Source organism: Sinocyclocheilus grahami, unplaced genomic scaffold, assembly GCF_001515645.1.
Source record: "Sinocyclocheilus grahami isolate Dianchi unplaced genomic scaffold, SAMN03320097.WGS_v1.1 scaffold15.1, whole genome shotgun sequence".
In the NCBI taxonomy this organism is placed as follows: domain Eukaryota; kingdom Metazoa; phylum Chordata; class Actinopteri; order Cypriniformes; family Cyprinidae; genus Sinocyclocheilus; species Sinocyclocheilus grahami.
This window is the reverse complement of record NW_015505194.1, coordinates 3,593,696-3,613,478: the sequence shown is the minus strand read 5'-3', so window position 1 is coordinate 3,613,478 and position 19,783 is coordinate 3,593,696. Positions and strand designations below refer to the sequence as shown.

Below are 19,783 nucleotides of genomic sequence, written 5' to 3'. Positions count from 1 at the left end.
CCCCCTCCCCATACTACTACTAAGTCATAAGTATAAGATAAAAAAGTCAAAACAACAACATCAAATTCATAATTATGACTTACAAAGTTGAAAGTCATTAAAAGTCTGAAATTATGAGATGAAAATATCATAACTGTGACAAAAAGTTATAAAAATTTAGATGAAAAGTTATATTGATGACAAAAGTCAATAGTCATGCAAAGACAAAATTATGGTATAAAATCAACTGTTGAAATTGTGATAAAAAGAAAATATGAGATTATAAAAATGATGCTAAATCATAATTATGCTATAAAGTCATTGCTCATTTACAATCTCATTGATCTGTGTGAAAGCCTGTTCCGATTTTGCGAAATGTTTGTTTCAAAACTGTGTAATTTATTTCTCATAAATGCATCTTTATTTCTTGAAAATTAGACTTTTTTTCTTGCAGTGCAGCTGACAGTGTGTCATATTTCTTGTTTTAAGCTTTTTTCACAAAACTAGTAATTACCCATTTTATTTTAGACTCTGAGATGAAAAACAGGCTTTTAAAACAAAAGTGGAGCAAATTATTTGTTTTATTTTTTTCTCTTGAGGTCATGGTTTCATTTTGTTCACAGGGATTGCTGTTGGGGGTGGATACTCTCAGATTATCCCGTTGGAGGAGGTATGTTTGAGAACCTCTTGCAGCTGAGATTTGAAAGCATATTTCATCAAATGGAACTTGAATGTCTTCCAAAACGTTGATCCCAGGTCAGCCTTCAACCTTTAGGCCAGCATGAGCTCATCTCTGCTGCCAGTAGAGTGGTGATGGACACTATTAAAGCACATGCTCACTATGAGTCCAAGCTCTCTGAGAAGGTCAGATTGTGTTGTGTGTTTATACTCATGTGTTTGTACAGTTTGCATTTGGTATGATCTCACACGTTTATATCTTGCAGGCTTTGTTTGACTTGTTGGTTCCTCTCAGAAAGGGGCAAAGGTTCGTTTCTCCAGCCCAGCTTAATCGACTGAAGGTAAGTCATAGAAAACACAGTCTATAGTAAGATATTCATTTCAAAAACATTGCAGAAGTATGATGACATGGTCACAGTGTCCTTCATGACCTGTGTAGAAACTGGGCATTGAGAAATCTGACCCCTTGACCGGGACTGAGATAAGACGTTTTGTCCAATTGGACATTGACCCAGACACTGCAACAGTATGTATCAATATAATAATTTGACTTAGTGCCTTTTTTGATAATGTAATTCGAGTGAGTTGTTCATTTCAATGGTTGGCTGTGCTGTTCAGGATTCCGGCTCTTTGGAAAACGAGATCATGGCTATACTGTCACTCAGCAGCAGTGAGGAGGAGATGCAGCAGAGGCTGGCCAAGATAGTAGTGGCTACAAACAAATCTGGAGATCCTGTCACCACAGAGGATTTAGTATGTGTCTTCACGTGTTTGTGTGTGTCTGTATATGCGTGTGATCTAATCTACACAATCTTCTCATCACAGGATGTCAGTGGTCCATTGGCAATGCTATTGAAAGATGCCCTGAAACCTGTCTTGATGCAAACTGTAGAGGTAAGATTTAATAGCGCAAAATGTTACATGAGCACTGAAAATGTCAATGTCATTTTTTCAGTATAAATATTTTAGAATCACTGCACACAGAATCCTTATTTATTTATTTAAAATCTGTCAGATTCTGTCTCAGCACATCACAGTCTTTCTCTCTAGGGTACTCCGGTGTTTCTTCACACCAGCCCATTAGCTGATATTGCCCAAGGCAGTCCTTCCGTTCTGGCAGACAAACTGGCTTTAAAAATGGTCGGATCCAAAGGATTTGTAGGTGAAGAAGAAATCCGGTTCATCTGCATATATTTTATAAATTAATTAATTAACAAGTTTTCTTATCATTTTTACTGCCTAAATACTGTACATTCTTGTTAGTAAAAATTCTGCACAAATACACTACCGTTCAAAAGTTTTTTTTTCAGCAGTGACACTTTAAATTGACCAAAACTGACAGTAAAGACTTTTATAATGCTACAAAAAAGTTCTATTTCAAATAAATGCTGTTTTATTTGAACTTTCTATTTATCAAAGTATCCTGAAAAATCAGTTTCTGCAAAAACATTAAGCAGCACAACCATTTTGCAACATTAATTAAAAAGTAAATAAAAATGTGTCTGGAGCACCAAATCAGCATATTGGAATAATTTCTGTAGGATCATGTGACTGCAGACTGAAATAATGGCTGCTGAAAATTCAGTTTTGCCATCACAGGAATAAATTGCATTATTGCAATTTTATTCAGATAGAAAACAGTTTTTAAATACAGTTTTAAATTGTAAGATTTCACAATATTGCTGGTTATACTGTATTTTTGAGCCTTTGTGTGCAACCTTGGTGGGTATAAGAGACTTTGAAAAATCTTACCAATCCTAAACTTTTGAACAGTGTAAAATGATAATGAGTATAAATCACATTGTCTAGGTTTGTGTAATATAAACAACAAAAACGAATGCACAAACTGTCACATCTTTCAAACCTTGGCTAATCTAAAACTCCTCTTTCCTGTCTCTGCAGTCACTGAGTCTGGTCACAGGGCTGACATAGGCTTGGAGAAGTTCTTCAACATTAAATGTCGCTACTCAGGCCTGCGGCCAGATGTTGTAGTGATAGTGGCCACTGTTCGTACCTTGAAGATGCATGGTGGTGCCCCCCCTGTGAGAATTTATAGACATCTTTTCATTATGCATTCACTTGAGCCTATAGAGAGGCAATATCTCACATCGTCTTTATACTTTCTATATATTCTTGTTTATAGGTCCAAGCAGGTTTGCCCCTTCCAAAAGAGTATTCACATGAGGTTGTACACTATTTCAAGTTGTGCAATCTTTTTATGTACAATTCTGAATATTCATATTTGTCAGGGTTAAGCCATATTACTGAATGAAAATGATGGAAAATTTGAATGACATTATGAAAATGAGTGATGGGTTTAGTGTATTTCACTTGATGTATTTTCTGTAATGCAGAACCTCAAGCAGCTGGAGAGAGGCTGTTGTCACCTGAAGAGACAGGTGGAAAATGCACAAGCATTTGATTTGCCAGTGATCGTAGCTGTCAACAAATTCAGGTATAATATCAAACAGCAAACAAAAAGAACTGTCTGTGATTTTTCTTGTCTAGCTATTTAAACATTATTATCCATATCCAGCCATTCATTTTCCATACCCTCTGCAGGGTCACGAGGATTATTATCAATATGTATACCGTTTTATTCTTTAGCACTCATATATCTCTAATTATAATGTAATATTTATATATTATCATTTGTACACTAACTGTATGCTCACGAGCCAAACTGAACCACACACAGTACTGCCACTCTGAATGAATGTGTCTGAATATGGGGTCTGATTGTATTTGGCGTAGCTGTGATACTGACACTGAGCTGGAGCTGGTGTGTGGCCAGGCGAGGCAGGCTGGAGCCTTTGATGCAGTGCAGTGCACTAACTGGTCTGAGGGGGGCGCTGGAGCGCTGGCTCTGGCAGAAGCTGTTCAGAGAGCAGCAAAACTACCTGGACAGTTCAGGTTCCTCTATGACACACAGGTGAGAAGTGGCATAGTGGGTCAAATTTGCACTGGTAACCTAAAAAGTGTAGGTTTAAATCCCACTTTTACAACTGAAATTGATATTAAATGTACTGTACTTTGCTTTGTGTAAAAGCATCAGCTGAATTATTAGGTAGTAGATGAAGTGAAACTACAGTGGTGTGAAAAAGCGTTGGCCCCCTTCCTGATTTCTTATTTTTTTGCATGTTTGTCACACTTTAATGTTTCAGATCGTCAAACAAATTTAAATATTAGTCAAAGATAACACAAGTGAACACAACATGCAGTTTTTAAATGAAGATTTTTATTATTAAGGGAAAACAAAATCCAAAACTACATGGCCCTGTGTGAAAAAGTGTTTGCCCCCTAAACCTAATAACTGGTTGGGCCACCCTTAGCAGCAACAACTGCAATCAGGTTGTGAGATCATTAAATTCCCTATACAAGTATATAGTGGAGTAATTTTAATTTCACTTAGGTTTTTTGTTCATTACCCAGTGGCTTTGTGCTCTTCTTTCCCACACATATTCTGAGATCAATTAACACTTTAAATATAGAGCAGTTTCATTACCAGCCAGTGACTTTAAATGCATGAAATCTTTTTAATTGACAAGGCCTAAATATAACCAGCATGAAAACTGTTCATAGCCAATTAAGTCTAGAAGGAAGTCTGTGTGTATTAAGTACAGAAAGGTTCCACTGGTGAAATAAAGCCAAAATCCATTACTCATACTAATGTATTATTAAACACAGATAAATGGCTGTTTTCAGATTCCAGCTGCCGATAAGTTAAGGACTGTGGCACAAAAGATGTATGGTGCAAAAGATATCGAGCTCTCTCCAAAATCAATAGAAAAGCTTGTACTTTATACAAAACAGGTAAGCTTCCTTTTCAAAATAAGGCTGTTTAATTTATATTATGCAGCAGGCTAAGAAATAGCTATCTCAGATATTTGCTTATTTACAGAATGTACTTTATTAAGGAGACATTCTTTATCAAATACAGTTTATATACTAATACTGAATGTTAATTGATGTGGGTTGGACTAATTAGTGGAAGCAGCTGAGGAAGTTACTGAGAGGCTTTAAATAAAACACATTGTATGTCATATTGTGGATGATTTGAGTGGTACAATTCTGAAGAAATGAGTTTGACTGCTTAACATTTTATGTATGCCTGTCTGCCTCAGGTGGAGTGGAACATTCTCTTATTCCACTTCTTTTTTTTAGGGATGTAATGATTCACTCAACTAACAATGCGATACAATTCACAATATTGATTTCACAATACGATTTTCTCATGATTTTTTTTAACATAATGAGATTTAAGACAAATTATAAATGAAAAAGTGTCCTTTCATTACTGCTTGGACAAAATGCTGCATAACACTTTGTGAAATTCAAATATGTCAAATAACAGAACTAAATAGAAATTGTATAACCCCAAATCAAATAAATAACACAAATAAAATAAAAATCTTCATATAAACAAACCTGTGCTCTTTCCATTTAAAATTAGAGGCAACGACTGTATTTTAATCACGATCCGAACAACGTACATGCAGCATGAGCAGTTTTTAAGCATATTTGTTTTGATTTTCAACCGGGGTGCATTGTTACATCCCTATTTCTCTTATCATCTTTGTTTTTTCCTCTCTTAAAGGGCTTTGGGAATTTGCCGGTTTGCATAGCTAAGACACACCTGTCCTTGAGTATTGACCCTATGCTGAAGGGAGTGCCCACCAACTTCATGCTGCCCATAACTGATATCAAGGCCAATGTTGGAGCAGGTTTCCTATGCTGTCTGACTGAATCGGTGAGCTTTATACTCCTGTATCTATAATATTACAGCTAGATATACTACCATTCTAAATTTGGGGTCAGCATGGTTTTAACAAGGAATTATGCATTAAAGACATTAATACTGTTGCAAAAAAATCAATTTTAAATAAATGCTGTTCTTTTGAACTGTAAACAATCCTGAGAAAAAATGATCACAACTTCCACAAAAATATTAAGCAGCACAACAACAGTTTTAGACATTGATAATAATAAGAAATGTTTCTTGAGCAGCAAATCAGCATATTAGAATGATTGCTGAAGGATTATGTGACACTGAAGACTGGAGTAATGATGCTGAAAATTCAGCTTTGCCTTCACTGAAATAAACTGCATTTTAAAATGGATTAAAATAGCAAACAGCCAATTTAAATTGTAATCATATTTCACAATATTACTGCTTTTACTGTATTTTTGAGCATGTAAATGCAGATTTCTTTCAAAAATATTTAAAAATCTTACTGACTCCAATGGAATTACACCGTCTCCCCATACATGAGGAAGGAAAAAACATAATAGTAAAGTGATTGTTGTTTTCATTAAGAGTTCCCTTTTCTGTCCCCTTCAGTCATTCGCTCATCGGGTGAGTCAACATTGCAAAAAAGAAAGAGAGAATATTTGGTCACACATGTTGCGGATATTTTTATCCAGACACGTTGCTAGGCTGCATGCCTGTGCTGAACATGAGCTGTTCAATAAAATCCACTGGTGGTCCAAGGGACCTTATCCAACATTTATGTTCATTACAGATTACAAATGTAAGTCAGTTTGTTAAACCACTCTTCAGGGTAGCAGTTATTTCCATATGCAGTTATGCTTAACTTGGCTCAACATGGTTTTGTTTAGCTTGTCAGACTGTTTGTTTTCTCAGGAAAAAAACCTAAAACATAATGGGCTGTATTATTAAGACAGCAAAATAACTCCTTCATGATAACAACAGATTGACTAATTTCTTCAAACTCTCCAACAGACAAATACAGAAATGGATGATCCCATGTGGCCCTGTTTCCATGGCAACAACCTTTACAGTGACAGCAAGTAGCTCAATGGTTACTTGCTAGGATGGGAAAGCTGAAAGTGGTTTAATTAATGGTCAATCAAACTTTTAATAATTGGAAAGAAACAGTTTTCTTTTTATCATGGCTAAATTATTTTTAAAACCTATACAAAGTTTCTTCAGTCAAATCGTGGCACCAAAATTTTAGCACCATATGATAAAAATGTAGAATATTTTCATGTTTTACTACAAGTACTATACAGCTGCTGTTTTTTATTTGCTATAAAACATCCTATGTACAGTAAAAACTAATTATCAATGTCTTTTTTAGGAATTCACTCAAGATCTCACAGTTATTACGCTGTGCTTCTTGATCCATAAGATATATTTTTTAGCCATGACTGAGCTTTAGAACCAATTGTCTGTCAGTATTTTTCTTATAAACTTGTTTATGCTGAAGTTTGCCAGTATTACTGAAAGCCACATTTGATTTTATACATAATGACACATTGATTCTATGAGATCGCGTAATGTCTATGTTTACTCTATCTTATCTGACTCAAATCAAATCTTGGCTTAGCCTTTAATGAAGTTTCCAGTTGCTATAGATACTAAGCTGCCATCCTGATTGTTGTCTATAATTAGATAATTGTATATTTGTCCAGCTTGTTAGTCCAGTTTATTTTTAGCCTCTTCTTCAATACATTACCCAGCAGCCATTGCTGCCATCCAGTAGTCAGTGATCACTGTCAATGTGTCTCTTACAGTTATCTGATGCTGTGTGATTAGGAAACCATTTTGTTTCTGGGGGGGGGGGGAAACGTGTGTATACCATTAAAAATGCTTCATATATTGCTGTGCTGATACTGAATACAAGCTAATCAAAAATTAATCTCAAAGTTTTGGGGTCCTATTTTAACAAATGATTGTTTGATATGTTTTAATTTGGTTTAAAATGTTATTACTTTCATACATAGACATGTTAAACACATTTGTATCCAGATACTTACAGAAAGTCCTCAAATAAAAGGTGTTATCATATTTTAGCACATTGTGCTTTGTAAAATTAATGTTTTTGGGTCTGTCACCATGAAAATAGAGCCATATTTGCTAAGTGGGATACTGAGTGTGCATCTGGCCTGTTTGATTCAGGGGTTAGTTTGGGACATTGCCACCAGGTTTATCAGTATGAGGCAACCTATTCAAGTGAACCTGAGTAAACTCTGCCAGGCCTAAATACACTTTTGTGGTAGCTTTGTTGAGTACTTTGTAAGTTTTTTGCTTTTCTGGTGAGGCTTTCAATGGCATATTTTCCTCAGACCTCTGCGACCTCACGTCACTGAGCATTAGCATTGGTGCCTTTGAGCTTGAAATAAGATTTCATACATGAGATGTCAAGACTTGTGTCATATATATCCTGCGTGAAAGAGGCAATCCCTCTTCTGAACAAAGTTTAAAACATGCCTGAATAATAAAAAGGCTGTCCAACTAAAAGATTCATAAGGAAATGTCTGCTACTGACATAGATATAAATTTGGCTCTGGGAATAACAGGTCATATTTGCACATATGTCTTTTGCAAACATCAAGCAAGCCTCCAAATGAGAATTAATTTCTGTGTGCCATCTGCTCATCACAGACATTTCATTTAAAGCCAGATTAGATTTTCAATCATTATATAACAATTACACTCTTTTAAATAGAAGTTCCAAAAGGAAGTTTTCACAGTGATGCAAAAAAAAAAAAACATTTTTGGTTCCATAAAGAACCTTTTAGTGAACAGTTCTTAAAAGAACCATTTTTTCTTCTTAGTGTGAAGAACATTTTAATAATATAACCAACCTTTTTCTATTTTTTTTTTTCTTTTTTTTTTTTTTTACAAATAACCTTGTAGAATGGAAAGATTCATGGATGTTAAAGGTTCTTCGTGGACCCACCAGTGCCAGTACAATATTATCATCTTAACAAAGTGTAAACAACTTGTATGTTTGTTTGTGTGTGTGTGTGTGTGTGTGTGTGTGTAGCCTATGATTTGAGATGTCTGCTTGAGTATTTGATTGATCGTTTGTGATGTGTTTGAGCATTTGATTTATGATTTGAGCACTGAATTATAGATTTAATTATGACAGGTTTATGCTGGGTTGATAATGAAAAATATATATCCTATCAAATACAAATGATTTTTAATTTGATTTTTGATACAGTTCATGCTTCCACGAATGAGAAAATGAAATTGCATTTGAGCATTTGGTTTCTCATTTGAGCAGTTGTTTTGAGAGTTTGATTTATTATTTGATCTTTTAGGCATTTTCATTTTCATTTGAATTTTGTTAGGGAAAAAACGTCCATAGAAAATATAACTTTGTTAGGAAATTGTATATGGCGAGTGTGTATGGTCGCAATGATGGATATCAATAATATCTTCACATTAGCAGAGCCTCCTCCGTGTTGATTGGATGGATGATCGGCCACGCTCACATAAACCGTCAATCTGCTGGTCGTCATGGAAACAAATAGGCGCGTAAAGTGCTGTGTGTGTTGGCTCAAGTCTCTGTGAGGGGATTTATAAACGCTCTTTAAATCTCATCGCCCTAGACAACCGTGAAAATAGTTTACGTCGTGCTCTCCACTTTACAGGTAGGTGTTTTAACTTATCATTAATTAGTACGCTGTTGTAGGACATTTTAATCTAAATCAAAGCTAACCTGCTGTTCTGAGTTATATTTTATCATCATAAAGATTAAGATGTAAAAGTAATGACAGTTTACATTCGTCACAAATTTACAAACGTCACAAACAAAATATGTTGTTATCGTAATAGTCTTCGAGTTTTGACTTTATACTGAGATATATTTATTCCTGTAGCCTATCATTAAAAAAAAAAAAAAAAAAGTGTTGGGAAATAAAAATTATTATTTGCCCTTAATCGTATTTTTAGTTCACTTTTACTATTAGCACCTGTTAGCAAAACGCCTACTGAATTCTTTATATAAAGGATGTTTTTAAAGAGACTTTTCACTGGTGTCACACCCAGTTCATGTTGTTTGTGCTGTAAACATTGCACAGCTCGTGTGTCGAAATATAGTATACTCTAAGTAAAACTCATATATTTTTAGTACTCAAAATATAGGCTACTCAAAGATGAACATTTCAAATGAATGATATATCAAAAAGCTCATCACTGAAGACAAATCGGGTTATAAATATGTTTCAACTAGTGAAATACAGAAAACCTTTAACTTCACCAAGACAATGTTTTGTGTTGGTTTGCAGCATCACCACATCTTTAAGCCAACAGTATGTAAGCGGAGAAAACACCCGCTTGTGTTATTGATCCAGTATTGCCAGTGTGGACTATTATTGACTTTGGTACTGTTTGATTAACCATGTCCACACGAGAGACAGAATTACCCGACAGTCAGGAGAGGGTGGGTTTGAAGAGAAAACTGACGGGTCCCCCGAGACTTTTGCTGGGGAAGTCTAAATCAAGGGAGAAACTTGAAGGTAAATCTCAGAGAAGGCAAAGACGAGCTAAAAGTTGTGATGGCACAGCAGAGAATAATTATCAAGAAAATGATCGAAATGAATCCTCACTTATTACCCACCACAGCCCTCAAAAACCCTCAGAGGAGAAGGAAACCCAGCCAGGTGCTCCAGGAGATACCTCAGGAATTCTTGTAACATTGGAGCAGAGTGAAAGCAAAAATGAAAATATGGAAAGGAAAGCAAAAATAACCAGAAGCACTTCAAAAACATCAATTAAAACTGCATTTTCCTCACTCCTCATGTGTGGAAAGAGGAAGGAATCAGATAGAACAGAAAACGAGACTTTGAATCCTTTGAAAAACAGAAACAAAACTCAACACAATATATGATGAATAAAATCGAAAGGGACTGTTTAAATGCACTACACAAGTCACACAAATAACACAAATGCAAGTTTTGCTGATTTAATATACTCATCACAGTACACCAGCCTCAATTATTCAATATAACTGCAAAAATTGGTGCTTTGACAGTTCAAATACAGCACAAAGAAACCATGTTTACCATCAGTGATGACTTGAAATTGATAAATCATTTTGTCATGTCTCAGCTTTTGAAAATGACCTGTCTGCTTTTGAAACATGACTGAATGTGCCATTGCTGTGTTTGTCAAGAAGTGTTATATTAGACATTTACAGTGGCATTGTCCCATCTTTGTATTTATGTCTTGGTTTATGTAGTAAGACTGTTAGCAAACTTGGATTATACTCTGTATTTGTGAAAGTCTTTCAACATATCAAAAAGCTTTTAGAAAAGCACACATTCATTTGATAGATTATTCTAATTGTGTAGATGTCTTGGACAACTTTGCACAAATAGGCACTGTTCACTGTTAACTTGAAAAATGAAAAACAGCTGGATTTGATTCAACTGGCTGAGCAATAGTTTAAGTACTTTTCTTTTAAGTGCTTCATCTACAGAGATGTTTGGCAAAAATATTCTAAGGCACTGAACCAGTTTTGGATAGGAAATTCGATTTAGGGAAGAAATCATTTAGAATCTACGCTCAGTCAGTTTCACTCATTAGGCCACAACCCCAAAATAAACAAAAATAATTACATTATTAGCTTAAGCAGGCCTCTGAAAATAAAAATTTTGATTGTGGTCAAATGTGGCACTTAATAGTGCTATTTGAATTTCACACGCATGTGCTTGTCAACCTAATACTTCCTTTCAATATATAATTGATCCAACAGTGTTCAGTCATCCAAGAGTCAGCAACATCATTATACAACAACACTACAATCATCAACACTAAGTTTTAAACAAAATTCTTGTATGTTTTAACACTGACAAGGACTTTTGTGACAGGACAGAAATGCCGAGGCAGAAAACAAAATTTGTTAAAGGAAAATTCTGGGTTCAATAAAAGTTCAGCTCAATCAACATCATTTGAATAATAATGTTGATTAACACAAAGCAATTTTGACTTGTCCCGTTTTGTTAAAAAAGCAAAAACTGAGGTTATGGTGAGGCACACTGGAATGTAAGTGAATGGGGACAATTTTTGGAGAATTAAAAGCAGAAACATGACTCTTAAAATTTTATAAAAACACTTATACATTATTCTGTTAAAAATTATGTATTATGTCACAAGCACTGTACGTATACTTCAGTGTATATATGTGTAAAAACCAAAGTATACTTTGAGCTTTATGTTGTCATGGAAGTTGTAAAATTAGATACAACTTTACACAGAAAAGGTAAGAGATTTGTTTCCCCCAAATTAAAATCATGTTAACATATTTTGTTTATGTCTTATTGAAACAGTGAGTATTTAAATGTTTATGGATTGGCCCCATTCACTTCTACAGTAAATGCCTCACTGTAACAGATTTTTTGCTCTCTTTTTTTAAAGAAAAGGAAGGAAAGGTGGAAATTAATTTTTGTTGTAATCAACAAATGCTGTTGACTGAGCTTAACTTGTACTAAATCCAGAATATTCCTTTAACAGACATTGTGTGTTTGCACGAATATAATTATGTCAAACACTACGTCATTCCACAGTCACTGCGTCCACACTCTCCTGAGAGACCTCAGAGTCCAGTGAGTAGCAGGAGCTGCCGTTATCCTGAGTGTCCTTGGCTGCCTCCTCTCCTGTGGCTGTGGTAATATCTGGCTGGCCCTCACAGCCATGGAGCAGCTGCCCGCAGAAGCGGCTGTAGCGATGGTATCGCAGCGGCTTGCCCACATGTGCGAACATGTGCTCCTGCAGCTGGCTCTTCTGCGAGAAGCGAAGGTTACAGACGGCACAGGCCATCTTTCGTTTTCGCGTGAAGGCTGCCAACGGGCTGCCGCTCCGTCCAGTCCCACTACCTCGCCTGAGTTCCACAGCCAGCTCATCTGCCAGGGCCTGACTCTGCCGTAAGGCCTCCTCCAGACTGCCAGAGTCTATGCGCTCATTGTGAGGCCGCCTCTCCTCTAGGGACTTGTGCTCCCCGGTTTTGTCCTCTGAAGGGCCTTCCATCAGACCACTAGGCTCGAGGGCACAGGCTGCATGGGTAAATAGGTGCTCTTGTAGGCCTTCAGGTGACAGACAGCGTTCACCGCACCGGGGGCATAAAAGTGCTAGAGGGCCATCTTTGAATAGACCCACTTGACAGGGGCTCACCTGAGCTGGGGAGAGAGAGCAAGGCTCTTTGTCACATTCCTGTTGTTCTTCCTCCTCTACCCTTTCCTGTTTGATCCGTGCCAAAATGTCAGAGTCGTCCCCCGAGGCCACTGAGGATGCGGCGTGGAAGCTTTGAGGCTGTCGCTCAGACGTAATGCCCTCTAGCCCTACAGCGAGAGCTAAACGGCCATGTGTGCGATCGGCCCTAGTGCTGGACCGGCCATCCTCAGGGTCCCGTGAACCACCAGCCTTCAGGCCCGAATTCTCTTTACTGGCCAACTGTGAAGAGATCTGGATGCCATACAGGTTGGACATACGGATGGGCTCAGAGGATGCATCGGGGCCACCCTCACCTGTTTTGCGGCAGAGCTGGTATGCATGGAGGAACTTGATACCTTCTTGAAGTCTGCCCTGGTCTACAGGTTGTTTGGGACCCATGCCTGTGTACATGATGTGTAACAGGTAGCTGAAGACATCTGGTTGAATATCTGTGGGCTGGATCTTGATGCACTCACTGAAAAAGCAGGAAAGTCATCAAAAATACAATCAGCAATTTATTAATCATGCAAAGTATGGTTAAGAACAGTCATTTTTTTCTATATTTGGCATTATTATTAATATGCAACTTTTAATATTTATCAATCAAGCTATCTTGACTTCCTCCCCATGCTTGTTTGATTATCAGAGTATGTAAGCATGATAGGTGACCCTTCAGTTCAGTACCATTATGTTGATACACTTCAAGAAACATCCACTAACCTGGACTGGTGGATGAAGATCATTTTGAAGTAGTTTGAGAAGGCAGCAAGGACTGCACGATGAGCCTTGAAGTATACGTTACCAATGGCAACAGTGCAGTCACACAGAAAGCCAAACTCCCTTTGGACGTTCAGCTGCTGCAGAAGGAACAGACTGTGGCCAGACACGTCCATCTCAACCTGTTACATAGAACATACATACATGCATAGAAGACAAATGTCATATAAATTCATATGCATAAATTGAATAGCCTACTAATTAATAATACTAGAATGTTTTGTTCAGGTGAAATACAGCAACTTTAAGAAAAACTTTGATATTAATTAATATTGTATATTTGAAAAAAAATTATATTTTAAAAGAAATTGCACAATTTTTTTTTTCAAAATGCATGAAACCACTATGAATACCAAGGCATATACTTTTAATCTAGATTTCTCCTTTTTGTCTTCTCAGACATTCTTATTTTTTTCTTGTCCTAACAACTCACTTCATTGGTTGATTCTGGCACTTGGTCCATCATGTGGAGAGACATTCTCCACATGATGGACCAAGTGCCAGAATCAACCAATGAAGTGAGTCTCACTGATGAGCCTTAGTTGTAAGAGTAACTGGCGACCTCTATCGATCAAAATAGCTATAATATTTAAAAAAAAATTGAGACTACCCAGCTGTTTACATCTGGATAGGACTGCCATTTGTTTTGTTTTTTTACAGTGAAACCTACTATGACAGTGCTTTGTTAAATGACATTCTTACATTTCTCATAAAAACAGGATTGCCGTAAGAACTACGTTGTACGTGTTTATTAATATATAACTTAATCTACAGCAGAATGTCATATTGTATCATTGTATAAATTTTTTCTTTCCTTAATATGAACGGAGAAACAGCAACGACTGGCTTGTATTTAATGTTTACAATGCAACATTTTAAAATCTTTGATTGTCGACCTGACCAGACAATACCTGACAGCGATTTCTTAAAATCATTGCACAAAAGGACATTTACAAACAGCAATTGTTCGTCGCGTAGGAAAATGTCATGAATGGATAATACACAAAAGAGCGTGTATGAGCTATTTAGTTCATGCTTGTGTAATATGCATGTTCAGACTCCCAGTAGATTTGTCCGCGACAGAATCATCATTTTCACACGTCTGGTCTACACCGATCAAGTGTTGTCGAAGAAACGGTGTACGTTTTCATGCACCTTGGCCAACAAAACATGCATGCACCAACGCACAGACATAATGCATTCACACAGTCCAAAAAATGCGTTCTTACCAACTATACGAGAGAAACGGATAATAATTTCGTGTTTGTTGCAGCAGGAAAATTCTCTTATGGTCTCGCGGTTCTTCCTAAGAGATTGACGGCTAAGCTTGTTATCCGTCACGTGACCGTACTGTACATTCGCATATCCAGAAGCACACATAGTGGAAACATACAATGCAAACGCTTTGCTCGTATACATGCTCGTTCGTTGCGTTTTTGTTCTTTTGTGTCGAAGGACGACTAAGGCGCACATATATAAATAGACTATGCAGTTATATCTAGTGTGGAAAAGTCGCTAAACCGAAATGCATGACGTATGACAACTTGCATAGACGAGAGAGCAAAGCCAGTTCTGCAAAAGGGTCTGACAGACCTTCTGAGGCGCTCATGAATTTGCTTGATTGTAACACACCTATGTAGGAACACCTCTAACAATTTGAACACTTGAAAAATTATACGTCTTTAAACTCATCTGTTTCACAACATTTATCATATATGCTATAAAGATCTAATCAGACGGATTTTGGTTTAGTGTGTCATTATTGTGGTGTGGATTTACGATTAGTGTTGACCTATTTTACTTTTTAAATAATTATTGGACTAGTCAACTGTTAGCAAGTTAGCAAGCAGTCAACTGACTGAATGTATAAAAAAAAATTTTTTTAATATATAATTGAGAATTGCAATTATGTAAAAATTTACATTCTAAACTAAAACATGTTAATGGCCTATAAAAGCTGTGATCATGTAAAAACATATCGTACAAAAATAGTGATATTTCTGATGCTTACATAAGAAATGAGAATTCTCAACAAGCTTTTTTTTAGCAGAAATTCAGCTTGGCATGATGGTAATGCCAGCAATACAGAGGAAAGCGATATTTGTATACAAAAATGTTAATATATAGGCCTACACATAAAAAAACAAATGATTTGAAAGTAGTTATTGTGTAAAAGGTGCGAAATGTATGCTATGTAACATTATTCTATTTCGTTTTCAAGCACGAATGTTACCGCAAGGGCTCGTTCTGAAGAGCGTATTTTCATACATGGTTTGGTTGCATTTTCACTGTGCTGCGCGTGCTGGGGCGGGCTGGATTTGCGTGAGCGGGGCCGGATCTCAGTGCGGTGATAGAGCTCGCAGAGCGGCTGTGCGGAAGTTCTTTCATCCGCGCTGCACAGAAGGGGCTTCGCCCTCGAGATTAGCTATTCTCGTCCCAAGTTTTCGCTTGGACGAAGCCAAAAGAGGTGGAACTTCTTCGCTCTGTGTTTTAACTTGAATTCCGTCGTTCGCTACAAGTTAGCGCCCATTACCGTCGGTGAGTATTTTCAGTGTGTTTTGCGTGTAAACACGAGCCGCAGTAATGTGAAGCTCATAGCGTATGTGCGGGAAGCTGCGCGGGGGTGGCGCTGCATGCTTGCGTGAGAGATCTCCCTACGACATTGGTCAGATATATTCTGTTCTGTCGTCTCTTAAGTAACATATCCTTTAAAAACTTTATGTTGTCCCTAAGGATAATCGTATGGTCAGATCTATAGTGTGTCGTCCAAGTAGTTTGATTTTACTTTTAAGTGCGGTATGATTGACAGCCACAACGCCCGCATGATTCTGTCTCTAAAATAGGCCAATGAGAACGCGGGGGCGGGATGTAAACCTCTGTTAGGCTTTATTATGGAGCTGAACGACGGAAACAAGTACTATTTAAACCAACTCTTACTAAGCTTATTGATTATGCCTATATGAACACAATTTCTATCTTCTGCTGTCATCTGCTTTTTATGATTTTATTCTGAATGGTAAAAAGTTTGCAAAGAAACTGAAGATTCCACTAGACTCCGTTAATTATTATAGCCCAATCAATTGAGTTTATTGACCAAGTTTGCCCTTATAAGGAGTTATACCTGCCGAGTTGCTCAGATGGTTACAGATCAGTGCAAACTATTTCATTTTTATTTATTTTTAATATTAATAGCGAAGCAAGGAAAAATAATCAAACCTAAAATATTTAAACCTATCATTAATAATAATTAAAAAATATTGTCTGACCTTCCACTTATATTTGCTTTGTTGTTTCACATTGGCAAAAGTCTATTACGTAATCTTTAGTGTTACATCCAATACTGACAAGACATCTAGTTGATTTGTGAGTTTGACTATTTTTCTTTGGAGTCAGTAAGATTAAAAAAAGAAAAAAAGAAATTTACTTTAATCAGCAAGGATGGATTAAATTGATCAAAGGTAACCATAAAGAAATGTATAATGTTACAATAGATTTCAAATTAATTATTTTCTTTTGAACTGTCTATTCATCAAAGAACCTAGAAAAAAATGTATCATGGTTTCCACAAAAAATATTAAGCAGCACATCTGTATTCATCCTTGATAATAAGAAATGTTTCTTGAACCTCCAAATCAGCACAAAAAAATGGAGTAATGGCTGCTGAAAATGTAGCTTTGCCATCACAGAAATATATTATATATTAAAATAGAAAATAGTTATTTAAAATTGCACTAATATTTCACAATATTACTGTTTTTTTTGTGCTTTTAATTAAATAATTGCAGCCATACACATTCACACATCTTTGGCTGTTTTTGGGTGTCCTGTCATGAGTGTTGTGTTTTTTTAAGGCAGCATGTTAAGTTAAAAATAGTCCAACTTTTAAAAATGTATCTTGAGATCTGTGCACTCCATTCCATTCCACAGTTAGACCAACTCTTGCAAATCAATACATAATAGCCATGATATTATCATGATAGTCATGGCCAAAGGGCGTGAAAAAAAGATATCTTACGTTTTTCTTTACGATTCCTTACAGGGCAATGGCAAGGCCAAGCCACAGTGAGCATGTCCTGCAGCAGCTCAACAACCAAAGGGAGTGGGGTTTCCTCTGTGACTGCTGCATTGCTATAGGGGATATTTATTTCAGGGCCCACAAGGCCGTGCTGGCAGCCTGCAGCTCTTACTTCAGAATGATGTTCATCCGGGATCAGCAGGGGACGGCACGTTTTGATCTCAGCAACATGCAGATCAGCGCAGAGTGCTTCGATCTCATCCTGCAGCTCATGTACCTTGGCCGAATCGTCGTGGATCACTATGAATTTGAAGAGCTGAAATCATCTATGGCCTACCTACAAATGTACTACATCCCCGACTCACTTGAGGACCTCAGAGATATCCGAACATCCAATCTGACACCCTCGTCTTCTGCATCGTCCTCTTCATCATCCAGCTCCTCATCCAGTGTGGTGGGAAGCAAGATGATGTTCGGCGTTCGAATGTTTGAGCAGCAGCGACCAAGCCCTTCTGAGAATGAATGCGCACCAAAAGCCTCAACCACAACTGCTCGTCAGACCATTAATATCTCAACTGTCAGGCCTGCTGAAGATGTGGTCATACCACACCCTCCGCCACAATCGGAGACTGTTGTAGACCAACCATGTGACTTAAGGAAGAGAACATTAGGCCGAAGCTCTGCCATGAAAGAACGTCCTCGATTTGGCCGTACATACACTTGCGACGATTGCGGTTTTGTGTTCAGCTGTGAAAAGCTTCTAATTGAACACATCCTCACATGCACCAATCGCAAAGCTTTTCAGACCACATGATGGACCAAGTGCCAGAATCAACCAATGAAGTGAGTCTCACTGATGAGCCTTAGTTGTAAGAGTAACTGGCGACCTCTATCGATCAAAATAGCTATAATATTTAAAAAAAAATTGAGACTACCCAGCTGTTTACATCTGGATAGGACTGCCATTTGTTTTGTTTTTTTACAGTGAAACCTACTATGACAGTGCTTTGTTAAATGACATTCTTACATTTCTCATAAAAACAGGATTGCCGTAAGAACTACGTTGTACGTGTTTATTAATATATAACTTAATCTACAGCAGAATGTCATATTGTATCATTGTATAAATTTTTTCTTTCCTTAATATGAACGGAGAAACAGCAACGACTGGCTTGTATTTAATGTTTACAATGCAACATTTTAAAATCTTTGATTGTCGACCTGACCAGACAATACCTGACAGCGATTTCTTAAAATCATTGCACAAAAGGACATTTACAAACAGCAATTGTTCGTCGCGTAGGAAAATGTCATGAATGGATAATACACAAAAGAGCGTGTATGAGCTATTTAGTTCATGCTTGTGTAATATGCATGTTCAGACTCCCAGTAGATTTGTCCGCGACAGAATCATCATTTTCCATTTTTGAGACTACCCAGCTGTTTACATCTGGATAGGACTGCCATTTGTTTTGTTTTTTTTACAGTGAAACCTACTATGACAGTGCTTTGTTAAATGACATTCTTACATTTCTCATAAAAACAGGATTGCCGTAAGAACTACGTTGTACGTGTTTCTTAATATATAACTTAATCTACAGCAGAATGTCATATTGTATCATTGTATAAATTTTTTCTTTCCTTAATATGAACGGAGAAACAGCAACGACTGGCTTGTATTTAATGTTTACAGTGCAACATTTTAAAATCTTTGATTGTCGACCTGACCAGACAATACCTGACAGCGATTTCTTAAAATCATTGCACAAAAGGACATTTACAAACAGCAATTGTTCGTCGCGTAGGAAAATGTCATGAATGGATAATACACAAAAGAGCGTGTATGAGCTATTTAGTTCATGCTTGTGTAATATGCATGTTCAGACTCCCAGTAGATTTGTCCGCGACAGAATCATCATTTTCACACGTCTGGTCTACACCGATCAAGTGTTGTCGAAGAAACGGTGTACGTTTTCATGCACCTTGGCCAACAAAACATGCATGCACCAACGCACAGACATAATGCATTCACACAGTCCAAAAAATGCGTTCTTACCAACTATACGAGAGAAACGGATAATAATTTCGTGTTTGTTGCAGCAGGAAAATTCTCTTATGGTCTCGCGGTTCTTCCTAAGAGATTGACGGCTAAGCTTGTTATCCGTCACGTGACCGTACTGTACATTCGCATATCCAGAAGCACACATAGTGGAAACATACAATGCAAACGCTTTGCTCGTATACATGCTCGTTCGTTGCGTTTTTGTTCTTTTGTGTCGAAGGACGACTAAGGCGCACATATATAAATAGACTATGCAGTTATATCTAGTGTGGAAAAGTCGCTAAACCGAAATGCATGACGTATGACA

General features: G+C 37.1%; 3 protein-coding genes across 7 annotated transcripts in view; 2 read left to right on the top strand and 1 right to left on the bottom strand.

Annotated features, from left to right (window-relative positions):
• Positions 1 to 7,318, top strand: part of mthfd1a (methylenetetrahydrofolate dehydrogenase (NADP+ dependent) 1a, methenyltetrahydrofolate cyclohydrolase, formyltetrahydrofolate synthetase) — an 84,241-nt gene extending 76,923 nt beyond the window's left edge. For 2 of the 3 annotated variants that reach the window (XM_016294655.1, XM_016294648.1), the window contains exons 14-27: positions 603 to 649; positions 736 to 843; positions 924 to 998; positions 1,097 to 1,183; positions 1,276 to 1,410; positions 1,483 to 1,551; positions 1,708 to 1,819; positions 2,560 to 2,699; positions 2,801 to 2,842; positions 3,012 to 3,112; positions 3,412 to 3,589; positions 4,363 to 4,470; positions 5,255 to 5,407; positions 6,401 to 7,318. In XM_016294655.1, coding sequence (XP_016150141.1) covers positions 603 to 649; positions 736 to 843; positions 924 to 998; positions 1,097 to 1,183; positions 1,276 to 1,410; positions 1,483 to 1,551; positions 1,708 to 1,819; positions 2,560 to 2,699; positions 2,801 to 2,842; positions 3,012 to 3,112; positions 3,412 to 3,589; positions 4,363 to 4,470; positions 5,255 to 5,407; positions 6,401 to 6,472 — 1,427 coding nt within the window. In that variant the 3' untranslated portion in view covers positions 6,473 to 7,318. The remainder of the gene's footprint in view (positions 1 to 602; positions 650 to 735; positions 844 to 923; positions 999 to 1,096; positions 1,184 to 1,275; positions 1,411 to 1,482; positions 1,552 to 1,707; positions 1,820 to 2,559; positions 2,700 to 2,800; positions 2,843 to 3,011; positions 3,113 to 3,411; positions 3,590 to 4,362; positions 4,471 to 5,254; positions 5,408 to 6,400) is intronic. The other variant, XM_016294663.1, reaches the window with a different exon arrangement.
• A 4,414-nt stretch (positions 7,319 to 11,732) lies between these two features.
• Positions 11,733 to 16,191, bottom strand: LOC107602170 (zinc finger and BTB domain-containing protein 25-like). Of its 3 annotated transcripts, none has more exons than XM_016294616.1 (3): positions 16,185 to 16,191; positions 13,343 to 13,521; positions 11,733 to 13,097 (listed from the first exon to the last, which is right to left on the bottom strand). In XM_016294616.1, the coding sequence occupies exons 2-3, from the start codon at positions 13,513 to 13,515 to the stop codon at positions 11,969 to 11,971; spliced, it is 1,302 nt and encodes a 433-aa protein (XP_016150102.1). In that variant the 5' UTR covers positions 13,516 to 13,521; positions 16,185 to 16,191; the 3' UTR covers positions 11,733 to 11,968. The 3 variants fall into 3 exon arrangements, with proteins under 3 accessions (XP_016150102.1, XP_016150088.1, XP_016150094.1); XM_016294602.1 differs by lacking the exon at positions 16,185 to 16,191 and adding an exon at positions 15,668 to 15,693; XM_016294608.1 differs by lacking the exon at positions 16,185 to 16,191 and adding an exon at positions 14,629 to 14,698.
• Positions 15,910 to 18,228, top strand: LOC107602681 (zinc finger and BTB domain-containing protein 1-like). The gene is made up of 2 exons (XM_016295256.1): positions 15,910 to 15,937; positions 17,439 to 18,228. The coding sequence occupies exon 2, from the start codon at positions 17,443 to 17,445 to the stop codon at positions 18,226 to 18,228; it is 786 nt and encodes a 261-aa protein (XP_016150742.1). The 5' UTR covers positions 15,910 to 15,937; positions 17,439 to 17,442.
• Positions 18,229 to 19,783: the final 1,555 nt, after the last annotated feature.

Coding starts and splice junctions, on each gene's coding strand:
- LOC107602170 (XM_016294602.1), bottom strand. Junction 13,098..13,342: donor ATCTTCATCCACCAGTCCAG/GTTAGTGGATGT, acceptor CTGCTTTTTCAG/TGAGTGCATCAAGATCCAGC.
- LOC107602681 (XM_016295256.1), top strand. CDS start 17,443: ATGGCAAGGCCAAGCCACAGTGAGCATGTCCTGCAGCAGCTCAACAAC.